General features: G+C 48.7%; 1 protein-coding gene across 1 annotated transcript in view; it reads left to right on the top strand.

Moving 5' to 3' along the window:
* The window catches only part of LOC115157527 (hippocampus abundant transcript 1 protein), a 45,554-nt gene that overhangs the window by 22,378 nt on the left and 4,776 nt on the right, over positions 1–18,400 (top strand). Inside the window, exons 8-10 of the mRNA XM_029705868.1 lie at positions 6,048–6,119; positions 6,273–6,385; positions 15,531–15,628. Of these exons, the coding sequence (XP_029561728.1) occupies positions 6,048–6,119; positions 6,273–6,385; positions 15,531–15,628 (283 nt within the window). The remainder of the gene's footprint in view (positions 1–6,047; positions 6,120–6,272; positions 6,386–15,530; positions 15,629–18,400) is intronic.

Here is an 18,400-nt window from a genome sequence, read left to right as displayed (position 1 = left end):
GAATATGGAAGACTGGTTCGCCCAGCAGAGATCGCCATTGTCCTTTTGAAGAATCTTTCTGGTCGTACTGTTGTAGAACGGATACGTTAAAGTACCCTGTCGATCTTAGGAGATTGTCTGTCCTTTCCTAGGCCACGTACGTTTACAGCTGCAGCTGATAACTCTACGTCTCGGATGTATGACTTTTTCTTTAGTGAATAATAGTTCAAAGTTCATACCAAGTTGCCGTAATCAGCTCGTGCTGTATTCTGGCTGGTCTAGTCGAAATTCATCGTCACCTCCACATGATCTGGTCTCATGTAAATTTCGTTAGTAGTTGTTCAGCCATACACAACCACAGCTCACACCAGGGTTTGCTTAGTCTGACGTGAATTGGGTCATGGGGGCTTTTGTACTGGGGAAGAGAAGGGCGCGTTTCATCCCTCTCCAACCAATGTCTGTTCACTTGGGCGTGGCCACTGAGTGAGCATAAGTTTACTTATGACAACAATGCTCTCATTTAGAAGCTAAAATCACATTTCATCTTCTCACAAATAGTTTCATATTTAAACATTTTTAAATTGCACAACAACTCCATGTGAATGTGATTACTAGAATGTGTAGACTTTCCCAGATACAGTTTGTCATATCAGATATGTCCCAGACACCAACTGATCTGACATCAGATACCAACGAACACTTTCAACTGGTTGAGAAAGGGGAAGTATTGTTCCATTCTCCAACCTTTTGATGTTACCATACTTTCTCTGTGGTAACACAGGGCTTTCCAAGAGTCCATTCTGTAGAGTGGAGAGGAAAGGGGGAAAGGTATTTATGGGGGTGGTCATAAACCTCACCCAACAGGGCAATGTCATAAGAGGGTGGTTCGGTCTGCCCAACGTATCACCGGGAGCACACTGTCTGCCCTCCAGGACACCTACAGCACCCGATGTCACAGGAAGACCAAAAAGATCAAGGACATCAACCACCCTAGCCACTGCCTTTTCACCCCGCTATCATTCAGAAGGTGAGGTCAGTACAGGTGCATCAAAGCTGGAACCGAGAGACTGAAAAACAGCTTCTATCTCAAGGCCATCAGACTGTTATATAGCCATCACCAGCCAGCTACCATCCAGTTACTCAACTCTGCACCTTCGAGGCTGCTACCCCTTGGTACATGGACATGGAATCACTGGTCACTTTAATAATGTTTACATACTGTTTTACTAATTTCATATGTGTATATACTGTATTTTAGTCAATGCCACTCCGACATTTCTCGTCCTAATATTTTATATATTCCATTCTTTTACTTTTAGATTTGTTAATTGTTGTGAATTGTTAGATACTACTGCACTGTTGGAGCTAGGAACACAAGCATTTCACTACACCCGCAATAACATCTACTAAATGTGTGTGACCAATTTAGATTTGATTTGTAAATATGATATCGTCAAGTTAAAATGTTATTTGTGTATGGAGTACAGGAGGCTGCTAAGGAGAGGACTGCTCATAATAATGGTGTGAATGGTATTGAAATCACTTGTTTGATTAATTCCATTCCAGCCATTACTATGAGCCCGTCCTCCCCAATTAAGGGTCCACCAGCCACCTGTCGAATTGCTCAGTCGGTAAATTTAAAGACGACATTTAAATGATGCATCAGCCACTTTCCTAGATGATTTTCATTCTGGCCAGTAGCTTTTCAGTTGGCGCTGGCCCAGTGTGCGCCTGGCAAATTATATATTTTTAACCCTTTTTCTCCCCAATTTTGTGGTATCCAATTGGTAGTTAGTTTTGTCTCATCACTGCAACTCCCATACGGACTCGAGAGAGGCGAAGGTCGAGAGCCGTGTGTCCTCCGAAACACGACCCAACCAAGCCGCACTGCTTCTTCACACAATGCCCACTTAACCCGGAAGCCAGCCACACCAATGTGTCAGAGGAAAGACCGTACACCTGGCGACCGGGTCAGCGTGCACTACGCCCGGCCCGCCACAGGAGTCGCTAGTGCGCAATGGGACAAGGACATCCCTGCTGGCCAAACCCTCCCCTAACCCGGATGACGCTTTACCAATTGTGTGCCGCCCCATAGGTCTCCCGGGTCGCGTCCAGGCTGCGACAGAGCTTGGACTCGAACCCAGAATCTATAGTGGCACAGCCAGCGTTGCGATGCAGTGCCTTAGACCACTGCTCTACTCTGGGCAAATTTACCTGAGTGTCAAGCCCTGCAAGGGCCTGCATATTTTAAAGATGGCTGGTCATTTATTAGCCTGGTTCTGTATGGAATACAGGTGCATTATGGGACAGGTCAATATCATAAATGTGTGTGGCCAAATAATGTGCTGGCGCAATCAACTGAAATAGTTGGTAGCACCAGTGGAAAAAGTTAGTCTAGACCCCTGGGCCAGTCTGACTCTCTCTGTCTCTCTCACACTGTGTCCCGAATGGCACCCTAATTCCCTACATAGTGCACTACTTTTTACCAGGGCCCACAGTGCACTACTTTTGACCAGAACCCTATGTAGGGAATTAGGGTGCCATGTGGGACATAAACCACTGACTGACAAATTTAGATCCACTACCAGTAAACACTGAAAAGGCCCTCTTTGTGTTATTGAAGGACTACAGTCGTTAACAAAACACCAGTCACAGCCTCTCTGGTGTGTTCAAGGTTGTGAGGAGGAGTGTGAAGAATGTGGTGAGAATTCCTCTGGAGAGGCCTGTCATATAATTCTGTTTGTCTGCTGAATGTGTTATGACAGTTGGAATTCAATTCTAGGCGTTGTTTGCAAACTAATATCACTGCCCACATAGAAATATTTATTGTTGTGAAAACTGAAAGCATTTCCCAGTGAGGGGGGAGTTTTAGCCCTTTCCCTGAATCCAAAATCAACACTGCCTAGGAGGTAAGGTTTGATTTTAGGATTCAGGGTCTGTGTATGTGAGCCTTTTGTCCGTCTACGCTAACATGTACATTACCTTCAGAAAGCATTCAAAACCCTTCATTTATTACTATGTTGTGTTAGAGCCTGAATTGAAAATCCTTTACATTTAGATTTTTGTGTCACTGGCTTACAAACTACCCAATAATGTCAAACGTGGAATTATGTTTTTAGAAAGATATCCAAAAATGAAAAGCTGAAACATCTGGAGTCAAGTTAGTATTCAATAAGTATTCAACCCATTCCTTATGGCAAGCCTAAATAAATTCAGGAGTAAAACATGTGCTTAACAAGTCACAGGTTGCATGGACTCACTACAATACTACCTCATCTCTGTACATGTAAAATGATCTGTAAGGTCCCACAGTCGTGCAGTGAATGTCAAACACAGATTCAACCACAAAGACCAGGGAGGTTTTCAAATGTCTCACAAGGAAGGCAAACCTATTGGTAGATGGGTAAAAATTAAATAATATCCCTTTGAGCATGGTGAAGTTATTAATTACACGATGGTGTAACAATAAACCCAGTCACTACAAAAACAGGCGTCCTTCCTAACTCAGTTTCCGGAGATGAAGGAAGGAAACTGTTCAGGGATTTCACCATGAGGCCAATGGTGACTTTAAAACAGTTAGAGTTTAAGGGCTGTGATAGGAGAAAACTGAAGATGCATCAACATTGTAGTTACACCACAATACTAACCTAAATGACAGACTGAAAAGGAAGCCTGTACAGAGTACAAATATTGCTGAAATATGTATCCTGTTTTGAAACAAGGCAATAAAATAAAACTGCAAAGAAATAAACTTTGTCTTGAATACGAAGTGTTATGTTTGGGGCAATCCAATACAACACATCACTGAGTACCACTCTTTGTATTTTCAAGCTAGTGGTGGCTGCATCATGTTATGGGTATGCTTGTAATCTTTAAGGTCTGGGGAGTTTTTCAGGATAAAAAAAAAGAAACAGAATGGAGTTAAGCAAAATCCTAGAGGAAAACCTGGTTGTCTGTTTTCCACCAGACACTGGAAGATGAATTCACCTTTCAGAAGGACAATAACCTTAAACACAAGGATATATATATATATATCACACACTGAAGTTGCTTACCAAGACGACATTGAATGTTCCTGAGTGGCCTAGTTATAGCTTTGACTTAAATTGGCTTGAAAAATCTATCGCAAGAATGGCTGTGTAGCAATGATCAACAACCAACTTGACAGAGCTTGAATAATTTTTAAAAGAATAATGTGCAAATATTTTCCAATCCAGGTCTGCAAATATTGTACAATCCAGGTGTGGAAGGCTCTTGGTGTTTTCACACTTGGTTGCTTTCAGACAATGTTGTGAACTCAGTGCGGTTCGCTTAAGCCTTTGTGCAGTGTGAACACTCCAAAGGAACTCGGACCCCTCCAAAAGAGCCCCCGTATCAAACTGAACCGAGACCATCTCGAGAGGTGGTCTGAGTTCGGTTCGCTTGATTCCCGGGACCCGATTCCTTTTTTTTCTTTTTTTTCTTCTTTTTTTTAAGGGCAATGTAAACACAAAGCTCCCCATGTTCTCTTGTCATTTTTTCCGCACCACACACTAGACTACTGCAACGCCGTTTTCCTCTGCCATAACCCCTCACATTGGTGCCACAAAACAGAGATGATGTGCATGTGTGCTGTTTTTGAACATTGTGTGTTAATACTAACCCTAACAAGCAACAAAATATGTGTAGGGTTTTGTACTGACACAATGTTCAGATTATTTGTTTACAATATGTGATCTATAGGCAAAGAGCTTCATAAGCTGTTTATTGATTATGGGTTTGTATAGTGTGAGAAGATCTAGTCACAACACTGGGTACAAAATCAACGTCAGCTCTTAAAGGGGCAGTAGCCTATGTGTGGGGGGGGAGAAAAATATTACAGCATTATTTAATCTTCAGTATTCTTCTGCTATTTATTCTTTTACCAATAATATTTACATGTTAATATTATATTCTGATTTTAACTGTCATCTTTCCAAGGTGCGTTATTCAGATTTCGTTCCATTTCCTGCTTGCAACACTTCTGTTTTGCCTAATTTCAGTTTGTGACAAAACAAGGCAATATAGTGTAGAGAATCATTGCACCATTTTAAACCGCTGTGAAATATATTTTCCATAACCAAAAATATTGTATTTTCAGCTGTTTTGAAGCTGGTGTACAAAACCGAATGTAAAAGATGCAAAAATGAAACAGAAGCATAGAAATGGCGCACACAGAACAGATCTACTGCTTCTTAGACTTGCTTTCAGTGAGTGACTTATCTGTAACTCACATTTCTATGTGTATTTGGCAAGTACACTGTATCTAGCTGTCCGATAACACGTTCTGATGGAATTGCTTGTCCTCACTTTGTTAAAACCCAGAGTGCATTGAGTGAATGTTCCAAAAGTAGCAATGTGATTGGTCCGACCCGTAAAAACAGGCCCGACCCGTAACCTAGATATTGATGAAAAACAGGCCCGACCCGTAACCTAGATATTGATGAAAAACAGGCCCTACCCAGCCCTAACAATAAATAAATAAACTAGCGTGTGACCAAAACGATGCAGCTGGCAAAGAAACGATGACAAAGTCACACTTTAGTAGCTTTTCTTGTCAATTCAACCAACTTCTACACGTGGATGAACTTTTTTTCCCTTGTCCAAAACGCTGTCTGACCACCTGCCAATGTGGCTGCTGAAACAGACATTCTTACCTGACAATGACAAAATCTACCCCCCAGGTCTCTCTAACCTGTGTCTTCTCTCCCCCCCAGGTCTCTCTAACCTGTGTCTTCTCTCCCCCCCAGGTCTCTCTAACCTGTGTCTTCTCTCCCCCCCAGGTCTCTCTAACCTGTGTCTTCTCTCCCCCCCAGGTCTCTCTAACCTGTGTCTTCTCTCCCCCCCCAGGTCTCTCTAACCTGTGTCTTCTCTCCCCCCCCAGGTCTCTCTAACCTGTCTTCTCTCCCCCCCCAGGTCTCTCTAACCTGTGTCTTCTCTCCCCCCCCCCAGGTCTCTCTAACCTGTGTCTTCTCTCCCCCCCCCAGGTCTCTCTAACCTGTGTCTCCCCTCCCCCCCAGGTCTCTCTAACCTGTGTCTTCTCCCCCCAGGTACAAAGGTTCAGTTCAGAGACAGTAGCTGCCTTCATAGCTGTGGTGGGCATCCTCTCCATTGTTGCTCAGGTTGGTGACTTTTGACACTCGTTGTGTTGTTTTTATACTTTTCGTATCGAAATTCTGCCTCGCAATAGGTCCCAGAGACAGAGTTAACATATCTGTAATGAATGACTGACTGGCTGATTTTTGTTGGACTACCTGCTATGTTCCCTTTGTCAGACAATGGTTCTGGGGATTCTGATGCGCTCCATAGGAAATAAGAACACCATCCTACTGGGCCTAGGATTCCAGATACTACAGCTGGCCTGGTACGGCTTCGGATCTCAACCATGGTCAGTACCAACTACCTACTATCGAATATACTAACCCTGGTATGGCTTCAGATCACAGCCATAGTCAGTACTACATAACTACTAACCCTGACCTCCACCTTAACATACTGGCCATAACTACTAACCCCCTGACCTCCACCCTGACATACTGGCCATAACTACTAACCCTGACCTCCACCCTGACATACTGGCCATAACTACTAACCCTGACCTCCACCCTGACATACTGGCCATAACTACTAACCCTGACCTCCACCCTGACATACTGGCCATAACTACTAACCCTGACCTCCACCCTAACATACTGGCCACAACTACTAACCCTGACCTCCACCCTGACATACTGGCCACAACTACTAACCCTGACCTCCACCCTAACATACTGGCCACAACTACTAACCCTGACCTCCACCCTAACATACTGGCCACAACTACTAACCCTGACCTCCACCCTGACATACTGGCCATAACTACTAACCCTGACCTCCACCCTGACATACTGGCCACAACTACTAACCCTGACCTCCACCCTGACATACTGGCCACAACTACTAACCCTGACCTCCACCCTGACATACTGGCCACAACTACTAACCCTGACCTCCACCCTAACATACTGGCCACAACTACTAACCCTGACCTCCACCCTGACATACTGGCCACAACTACTAACCCTGACCTCCACCCTGACATACTGGCCACAACAACTACTAACCCTGACCTCCACCCTGACATACTGGCCACAACAACTACTAACCCTGACCTCCACCCTAACATACTGGCCACAACAACTACTAACCCTGACCTCCACCCTAACATACTGGCCATAACTACTACTAACCCTGACCTCCACCCTGACATACTGGCCACAACTACTAACCGTGACCTCCACCCTGACATACTGGCCACAACTACTAACCCTGACCTCCACCCTGACATACTGGCCACAACTACTAACCCTGACCTCCACCCTAACATACTGGCCACAACTACTAACCCTGACCTCCACCCTGACATACTGGCCATAACTACTAACCCTGACCTCCACCCTGACATACTGGCCACAACTACTAACCCTGACCTCCACCCTGACATACTGGCCACAACTACTAACCCTGACCTCCACCCTAACATACTGGCCACAACTACTAACCCTGACCTCCACCCTAACATACTGGCCACAACAACTAACCCTGACCTCCACCCTGACATACTGGCCACAACTACTAACCCTGACCTCCACCCTGACATACTGGCCACAACTACTAACCCTGACCTCCACCCTGACATACTGGCCACAACAACTAACCCTGACCTCCACCCTGACATACTGGCCACAACTACTAACCCTGACCTCCACCCTGACATACTGGCCACAACTACTAACCCTGACCTCCACCCTGACATACTGGCCACAACTACTAACCCTGACCTCCACCCTGACATACTGGCCACAACTACTAACCCTGACCTCCACCCTGACATACTGGCCACAACTACTAACCCTGACCTCCACCCTAACATACTGGCCACAACTACTAACCCTGACCTCCACCCTGACATACTGGCCACAACTACTAACCCTGACCTCCACCCTGACATACTGGCCACAACTACTAACCCTGACCTCCACCCTGACATACTGGCCACAACTACTACTAACCCTGACCTCCACCCTGACATACTGGCCACAACTACTAACCCTGACCTCCACCCTGACATACTGGCCACAACTACTAACCCTGACCTCCACCCTGACATACTGGCCACAACTACTAACCCTGACCTCCACCCTGACATACTGGCCACAACTACTAACCCTGACCTCCACCCTGACATACTGGCCACAACTACTAACCCTGACCTCCACCCTGACATACTGGCCACAACTACTAACCCTGACCTCCACCCTGACATACTGGCCACAACAACTACTAACCCTGACCTCCACCCTGACATACTGGCCACAACAACTACTAACCCTGACCTCCACCCTGACATACTGGCCACAACAACTACTAACCCTGACCTCCACCCTGACATACTGGCCACAACTACTAACCCTGACCTCCACCCTAACATACTGGCCATAACTACTACTAACCCTGACCTCCACCCTGACATACTGGCCACAACAACTACTAACCCTGACCTCCACCCTGACATACTGGCCACAACAACTACTAACCCTGACCTCCACCCTGACATACTGGCCACAACAACTACTAACCCTGACCTCCACCCTGACATACTGGCCACAACAACTACTAACCCTGACCTCCACCCTGACATACTGGCCACAACTACTAACCCTGACCTCCACCCTGACATACTGGCCACAACTACTAACCCTGACCTCCACCCTGACATACTGGCCACAACAACTACTAACCCTGACCTCCACCCTGACATACTGGCCACAACTACTAACCCTGACCTCCACCCTGACATACTGGCCACAACAACTACTAACCCTGACCTCCACCCTGACATACTGGCCACAACTACTAACCCTGACCTCCACCCTGACATACTGGCCACAACTACTAACCCTGACCTCCACCCTAACATACTGGCCACAACTACTAACCCTGACCTCCACCCTGACATACTGGCCACAACTACTAACCCTGACCTCCACCCTAACATACTGGCCACAACTACTAACCCTGACCTCCACCCTGACATACTGGCCACAACTACTAACCCTGACCTCCACCCTGACATACTGGCCACAACTACTAACCCTGACATACTGGCCACAACTACTAACCCTGACCTCCACCCTAACATACTGGCCACAACTACTAACCCTGACCTCCACCCTGACATACTGGCCACAACTACTAACCCTGACCTCCACCCTAACATACTGGCCACAACTACTAACCCTGACCTCCACCCTGACATACTGGCCACAACTACTAACCCTGACCTCCACCCTGACATACTGGCCACAACTACTAACCCTGACCTCCACCCTGACATACTGGCCACAACTACTAACCCTGACCTCCACCCTGACATACTGGCCACAACAACTAACCCTGACCTCCACCCTGACATACTGGCCACAACTACTAACCCTGACCTCCACCCTAACATACTGGCCACAACTACTAACCCTGACCTCCACCCTGACATACTGGCCATAACTACTAACCCTGACCTCCACCCTAACATACTGGCCACAACTACTAACCGTGACCTCCACCCTAACATACTGGCCACAACTACTAACCTTGACCTCCACCCTGACATACTGGCCATAACTACTAACCCTGACCTCCACCCTGACATACTGGCCACAACTACTAACCCTGACCTCCACCCTGACATACTGGCCATAACTACTAACCCTGACCTCCACCCTGACATACTGGCCACAACTACTAACCCTGACCTCCACCCTAACATACTGGCCATAACTACTAACCCTGACCTCCACCCTGACATACTGGCCACAACTACTAACCCTGACCTCCACCCTAACATACTGGCCACAACTACTAACCCTGACCTCCACCCTGACATACTGGCCACAACTACTAACCCTGACCTCCACCCTGACATACTGGCCATAACTACTAACCCTGACCTCCACCCTGACATACTGGCCACAACTACTAACCCTGACCTCCACCCTGACATACTGGCCACAACTACTAACCCTGACCTCCACCCTGACATACTGGCCATAACAACTAACCCTGACCTCCACCCTAACATACTGGCCACAACAACTAACCCTGACCTCCACCCTAACATACTGGCCACAACTACTAACCCTGACCTCCACCCTAACATACTGGCCACAACTACTAACCCTGACCTCCACCCTGACATACTGGCCACAACTACTAACCCTGACCTCCACCCTGACATACTGGCCACAACTACTAACCCTGACCTCCACCCTGACATACTGGCCACAACTACTAACCCTGACATACTGGCCACAACTACTAACCCTGACCTCCACCCTAACATACTGGCCACAACTACTAACCCTGACCTCCACCCTGACATACTGGCCACAACTACTAACCCTGACCTCCACCCTAACATACTGGCCACAACTACTAACCCTGACCTCCACCCTGACATACTGGCCACAACTACTAACCCTGACCTCCACCCTGACATACTGGCCACAACTACTAACCCTGACCTCCACCCTGACATACTGGCCACAACTACTAACCCTGACCTCCACCCTGACATACTGGCCACAACAACTAACCCTGACCTCCACCCTGACATACTGGCCACAACTACTAACCCTGACCTCCACCCTAACATACTGGCCACAACTACTAACCCTGACCTCCACCCTGACATACTGGCCATAACTACTAACCCTGACCTCCACCCTAACATACTGGCCACAACTACTAACCGTGACCTCCACCCTAACATACTGGCCACAACTACTAACCTTGACCTCCACCCTGACATACTGGCCATAACTACTAACCCTGACCTCCACCCTGACATACTGGCCACAACTACTAACCCTGACCTCCACCCTGACATACTGGCCATAACTACTAACCCTGACCTCCACCCTGACATACTGGCCACAACTACTAACCCTGACCTCCACCCTAACATACTGGCCATAACTACTAACCCTGACCTCCACCCTGACATACTGGCCACAACTACTAACCCTGACCTCCACCCTAACATACTGGCCACAACTACTAACCCTGACCTCCACCCTGACATACTGGCCACAACTACTAACCCTGACCTCCACCCTGACATACTGGCCATAACTACTAACCCTGACCTCCACCCTGACATACTGGCCACAACTACTAACCCTGACCTCCACCCTGACATACTGGCCACAACTACTAACCCTGACCTCCACCCTGACATACTGGCCATAACAACTAACCCTGACCTCCACCCTAACATACTGGCCACAACAACTAACCCTGACCTCCACCCTAACATACTGGCCACAACTACTAACCCTGACCTCCACCCTAACATACTGGCCACAACTACTAACCCTGACCTCCACCCTGACATACTGGCCACAACTACTAACCCTGACCTCCACCCTGACATACTGGCCACAACTACTAACCCTGACCTCCACCCTGACATACTGGCCACAACTACTAACCCTGACCTCCACCCTGACATACTGGCCACAACTACTAACCCTGACCTCCACCCTGACATACTGGCCACAACTACTAACCCTGACCTCCACCCTGACATACTGGCCACAAATACTAACCCTGACCTCCACCCTGACATACTGGCCACAAATACTAACCCTGACCTCCACCCTGACATACTGGCCACAACTACTAACCCTGACCTCCACCCTGACATACTGGCCATAACTACTAACCCTGACCTCCACCCTGACATACTGGCCACAACTACTAACCCTGACCTCCACCCTGACATACTGGCCACAACTACTAACCCTGACCTCCACCCTGACATACTGGCCACAACTACTAACCCTGACCTCCACCCTGACATACTGGCCACAACTACTAACCCTGACCTCCACCCTGACATACTGGCCACAACTACTAACCCTGACCTCCACCCTAACATACTGGCCACAACTACTAACCCTGACCTCCACCCTGACATACTGGCCACAACTACTAACCCTGACCTCCACCCTAACATACTGGCCACAACTACTAACCCTGACCTCCACCCTGACATACTGGCCACAACTACTAACCCTGACCTCCACCCTGACATACTGGCCACAACTACTAACCCTGACCTCCACCCTGACATACTGGCCACAACTACTAACCCTGACCTCCACCCTGACATACTGGCCACAACTACTAACCCTGACCTCCACCCTGACATACTGGCCACAACTACTAACCCTGACCTCCACCCTGACATACTGGCCACAACTACTAACCCTGACCTCCACCCTAACATACTGGCCATAACTACTAACCCTGACCTCCACCCTGACATACTGGCCACAACTACTAACCCTGACCTCCACCCTAACATACTGGCCACAACTACTAACCCTGACCTCCACCCTGACATACTGGCCACAACTACTAACCCTGACCTCCACCCTGACATACTGGCCACAAATACTAACCCTGACCTCCACCCTGACATACTGGCCACAAATACTAACCCTGACCTCCACCCTGACATACTGGCCACAAATACTAACCCTGACCTCCACCCTGACATACTGGCCACAACTACTAACCCTGACCTCCACCCTAACATACTGGCCACAACTACTAACCCTGACCTCCACCCTGACATACTGGCCACAACTACTAACCCTGACCTCCACCCTGACATACTGGCCACAACTACTAACCCTGACCTCCACCCTGACATACTGGCCACAACTACTAACCCTGACCTCCACCCTGACATACTGGCCACAACTACTAACCCTGACCTCCACCCTGACATACTGGCCACAACTACTAACCCTGACCTCCACCCTAACATACTGGCCACAACTACTAACCCTGACCTCCACCCTAACATACTGGCCACAACTACTAACCCTGACCTCCACCCTGACATACTGGCCACAACTACTAACCCTGACCTCCACCCTGACATACTGGCCACAACTACTAACCCTGACCTCCACCCTGACATACTGGCCACAACTACTAACCCTGACCTCCACCCTGACATACTGGCCACAACTACTAACCCTGACCTCCACCCTGACATACTGGCCACAACTACTAACCCTGACCTCCACCCTGACATACTGGCCACAACTACTAACCCTGACCTCCACCCTGACATACTGGCCACAACTACTAACCCTGACCTCCACCCTGACATACTGGCCATAACTACTAACCCTGACCTCCACCCTGACATACTGGCCACAACTACTAACCCTGACCTCCACCCTGACATACTGGCCACAACTACTAACCCTGACCTCCACCCTAACATACTGGCCACAACTACTAACCCTGACCTCCACCCTGACATACTGGCCACAACTACTAACCCTGACCTCCACCCTAACATACTGGCCACAACTACTAACCCTGACCTCCACCCTAACATACTGGCCACAACTACTAACCCTGACCTCCACCCTGACATACTGGCCACAACTACTAACCCTGACCTCCACCCTGACATACTGGCCACAACTACTAACCCTGACCTCCACCCTGACATACTGGCCACAACTACTAACCCTGACCTCCACCCTGACATACTGGCCATAACTACTAACCCTGACCTCCACCCTAACATACTGGCCACAACTACTAACCCTGACCTCCACCCTGACATACTGGCCACAACTACTAACCCTGACCTCCACCCTGACATACTGGCCACAACTACTAACCCTGACCTCCACCCTAACATACTGGCCACAACTACTAACCCTGACCTCCACCCTGACATACTGGCCACAACTACTAACCCTGACCTCCACCCTGACATACTGGCCACAACTACTAACCCTGACCTCCACCCTAACATACTGGCCACAACAACTACTAACCCTGACCTCCACCCTAACATACTGGCCACAACAACTACTAACCCTGACCTCCACCCTGACATACTGGCCACAACTACTAACCCTGACCTCCACCCTAACATACTGGCCACAACTACTAACCCTGACCTCCACCCTGACATACTGGCCACAACTACTAACCCTGACCTCCACCCTGACATACTGGCCACAACTACTAACCCTGACCTCCACCCTGACATACTGGCCACAACTACTAACCCTGACCTCCACCCTGACATACTGGCCATAACTACTAACCCTGACCTCCACCCTGACATACTGGCCATAACTACTAACCCTGACCTCCACCCTGACATACTGGCCATAACTACTAACCCTGACCTCCACCCTAACATACTGGCCACAACTACTAACCCTGACCTCCACCCTGACATACTGGCCACAACTACTAACCCTGACCTCCACCCTGACATACTGGCCACAACTACTAACCCTGACCTCCACCCTGACATACTGGCCACAACTACTAACCCCTTTAAGCACAACTTTTTGTGGAACAGGGTAGAGAAAGTAGTCCTGATGCTCTGTGTTAGTGGTTAGGCCCCGGGAGAGAAAGTAGTCCCAATATAGTCCTGATGCTCTGTTTGTGTTGTCTTATGGTGGTTACTGTTAGTTATTGCTGCAGTGAAGAGAAGTTGAATACAGGCCAGTTTAGTCCTTGCTCTGATATCTCTGTGAGCAGGATTTCCCTGTTTCTGCCCCCTGACTATATGACTTGTCAGTACACTCTGGTCTGTTGCATGCTTCCTCTCTGGAGTGTGAGATTTCTTTGTTAAAGATTCACCTCGAATGAAAAGTAACTTTTTCTATAGTGATGTTACGGTGCGAGCTGAGGTTTCAGGCGGTGCGAGCTGAGGTTTCAGGCGGTGCGAGCTGAGGTTTCAGGCGGTGCGAGCTGAGGTTTCAGGCGGTGCGAGCTGAGGTTTCAGGCGGTGCGAGCTGAGGTTTCAGGCGGTGCGAGCTGAGGTTTCAGGCGGTGCGAGCTGAGGTTTCAGGCGGTGCGAGCTAAGGTTTCAGGCGGTGGGTCGGGCCTGTTTTCTCATCAATATCTAGGTTACGGGTAGGGCTCTGGTATCACCAAATTGATCACTAACATTTTGAAGCTGATCCATTTGCTCGTGCTCTGCTGCTGCAGTACAGTCATATCTGACTAAGATCATAACATGGTGTCAGAAGTGCTTCAACCTCGTCAGATATAAAACAGGAGAGATTATTTCACAGAAAATAATGTTCCTAGTGATTTTTAAAAATAGCTAACTGCTCTCATGTCTCTTCATTGAGCATGCCAAGTGGAGCCGTTGCTATGGCTACTCAGACCCAGAGCCGTCATTAGCAGAGTGCATGCAGGGCGAGCTGCCTGTGTACAGGGAGCGAGTGACAGACTGAGAGGGCACCTAATGGATTTACTAACCGAGGAAGTGGTTTCGGGCCGGGCTTTAAATTTAGCAGAAACAATCAGGCCTGGGTATGGTAGAGCCTGAATGTCACGGGCATGAGTAGGGCTCGGTCTTTAAAATTCAACGCTTGTGCAGGGCTCTAGTGTGTGACGAGGTGTGTGTGTGTGTGTTCTCTCTCTCCCATCAGGATGATGTGGGCAGCAGGAGCGGTAGCGGCCATGTCTAGCATTACCTTCCCAGCTGTCAGTGCCATCGTGTCCCGCAACGCAGACCCCGACCAGCAGGGTGAGCTAATACTACCAGAAACTGTATTAGCCTCAATATGAGACTGCCCAATCATAAATTGACCCCCTCAGATCTGAAATGTTATTCCAGATCATGTACAATGCTTAGTCTAGTAGACTTGCTCTCAAGATTGCAACCTACATATTCAAGACCATATACGGGGGTATTTTGAAATACCAATGGTATGATTTTTCAATACCGTAACACAAATGAATGTCTGTATATTTTTGGGGTGCTATGCCACTAGTTATAACTCACAGGCAGTGGTGGAAAAAGTACCCAACAATCATACTTGAGTAAAAGTGAAGATACCTTAAATGGAAAATGACTCAAGTAAAAGTCACCCAGTAAAATTCTACATGAGTAAAATTATAAAAGTATTTGGTTTAAAATATACTGAGTTATCAAAAGTACATTTCCAAATTCCTTATATTAAGCAAACCAGAACTTTTGTAAAAAAAATTATATATATATATTTTTTTTAATTTATGGAATGCCACGGGCACACTCCAACATTGAGACATTTACAAACGAAGCATGTGCGTTTAGTTAGTCTGCCAGATCAGAGGCAGTAGGGATGACCAGGGATGTTCTGTTCACAGGCATTATTCATTGAAAAGGTGAATGTGCACCCAAAGCTCTTGCTAGCTGATTAGCAGTTGCAAACTGTCAACGCCCTCTTACTGCTGGTAGGAACAGACCACTGTCAGCTGGTAGGAACAGACCACTGTCAGCCCCCTCTTACTGCTGGTAGGAACAGACCACTGTCAGCTGGTAGGAACAGACCGCTGTCAGCTCCCTCTTTACTGCTGGTATGAACAGACCACTGTCAGCTGGTAGGAACAGACCACTGTCAGCTCCCTCTTACTGCTGGTAGGAACAGACCACTGTCAGCTGCCTCTTACTGCTGGTAGGAACAGACCACTGTCAGCTGGTAGGAACAGACCACTGTCAGCTGCCTCTTACTGCTGGTAGGAACAGACCACTGTCAGCTCCCTCTTACTGCTGGTAGGAACAGACCACTGTCAGCTCCCTCTTACTGCTGGTAGGAACAGACCACTGTCAGCTGCCTCTTACTGCTGGTAGGAACAGATCACTGTCAGCTCCCTCTTACTGCTGGTAGGAACAGACCACTGTCAGCTGCCTCTTACTGCTGGTAGGAACAGATCACTGTCAGCTCCCTCTTACTGCTGGTAGGAACAGACCACTGTCAGCTCCCTCTTACTGCTGGTAGGAACAGACCACTGTCAGCTCCCTCTTACTGCTGGTAGGAACAGATCACTGTCAGCTCCCTCTTACTGCTGGTAGGAACAGACTACTGTCAGCTGCCTCTTACTGCTGGTAGGAACAGACTACTGTCAGCTCCCTCTTACTGCTGGTAGGAACAGACCACTGTCAGCTGGTAGGAACAGACCACTGTCAGCTCCCTCTTACTGCTGGTAGGAACAGACCACTGTCAGCTGGTAGGAACAGACCACTGTCAGCTGCCTCTTACTGCTGGTAGGAACAGACCACTGTCAGCTCCCTCTTACTGCTGGTAGGAACAGACCACTGTCAGCTCCCTCTTACTGCTGGTAGGAACAGACCACTGTCAGCTCCCTCTTACTGCTGGTAGGAACAGACTACTGTCAGCTCCCTCTTACTGCTGGTAGGAACAGACCACTGTCAGCTGGTAGGAACAGACCACTGTCAGCTCCCTCTTACTGCTGGTAGGAACAGACCACTGTCAGCTGGTAGGAACAGACCACTGTCAGCTCCCTCTTACTGCTGGTAGGAACAGACCACTGTCAGCTGGTAGGAACAGACCACTGTCAGCCCCCTCTTACTGCTGGTAGGAACAGACCACTGTCAGCCCCCTCTTACTGCTGGTAGGAACAGACCACTGTCAGCTCCCTCTTACTGCTGGTAGGAACAGACCACTGTCAGCTGCCTCTTACTGCTGGTAGGAACAGACCACTGTCAGCCCCCTCTTACAGCTGGTAGGAACAGACCACTGTCAGCCCCCTCTTACTGCTGGTAGGAACAGACCACTGTCAGCCCCCTCTTACTGCTGGTAGGAACAGACCACTGTCAGCCCCCTCTTACTGCTGGTAGGAACAGACCACTGTCAGCCCCCTCTTACTGCTGGTAGGAACAGACCACTGTCAGCTCCCTCTTACTGCTGGTAGGAACAGACCACTGTCAGCTGGTAGGAACAGACCACTGTCAGCTGGTAGGAACAGACCACTGTCAGCTGCCTCTTACTGCTGGTAGGAACAGACCACTGTCAGCGCCCTCTTACAGCTGGTAGGAACAGACCACTGTCAGCTCCCTCTTACTGCTGGTAGGAACAGACCACTGTCAGCCCCCTCTTACAGCTGGTAGGAACAGACCACTGTCAGCCCCCTCTTACAGCTGGTAGGAACAGACCACTGTCAGCCCCCTCTTACAGCTGGTAGGAACAGACCACTGTCAGCCCCCTCTTACAGCTGGTAGGAACAGACCACTGTCAGCTCCCTCTTACTGCTGGTAGGAACAGACCACTGTCAGCCCCCTCTTACAGCTGGTAGGAACAGACCACTGTCAGCCCCCTCTTACAGCTGGTAGGAACAGACCACTGTCAGCCCCCTCTTACAGCTGGTAGGAACAGACCACTGTCAGCCCCCTCTTACTGCTGGTAGGAACAGACCACTGGTAGGAACAGACCACTGTCAGCCCCCTCTTACAGCTGGTAGGAACAGACCACTGTCAGCCCCCTCTTACAGCTGGTAGGAACAGACCACTGTCAGCCCC

The sequence above is a fragment of the Salmo trutta genome, chromosome 21, assembly GCF_901001165.1.
Source record: "Salmo trutta chromosome 21, fSalTru1.1, whole genome shotgun sequence".
Classification (NCBI taxonomy): Eukaryota; Metazoa; Chordata; class Actinopteri; order Salmoniformes; family Salmonidae; genus Salmo; species Salmo trutta.
The sequence above is the reverse complement of the archived record's forward strand: the minus strand, read 5'-3'. Positions and strand labels throughout refer to the sequence as shown.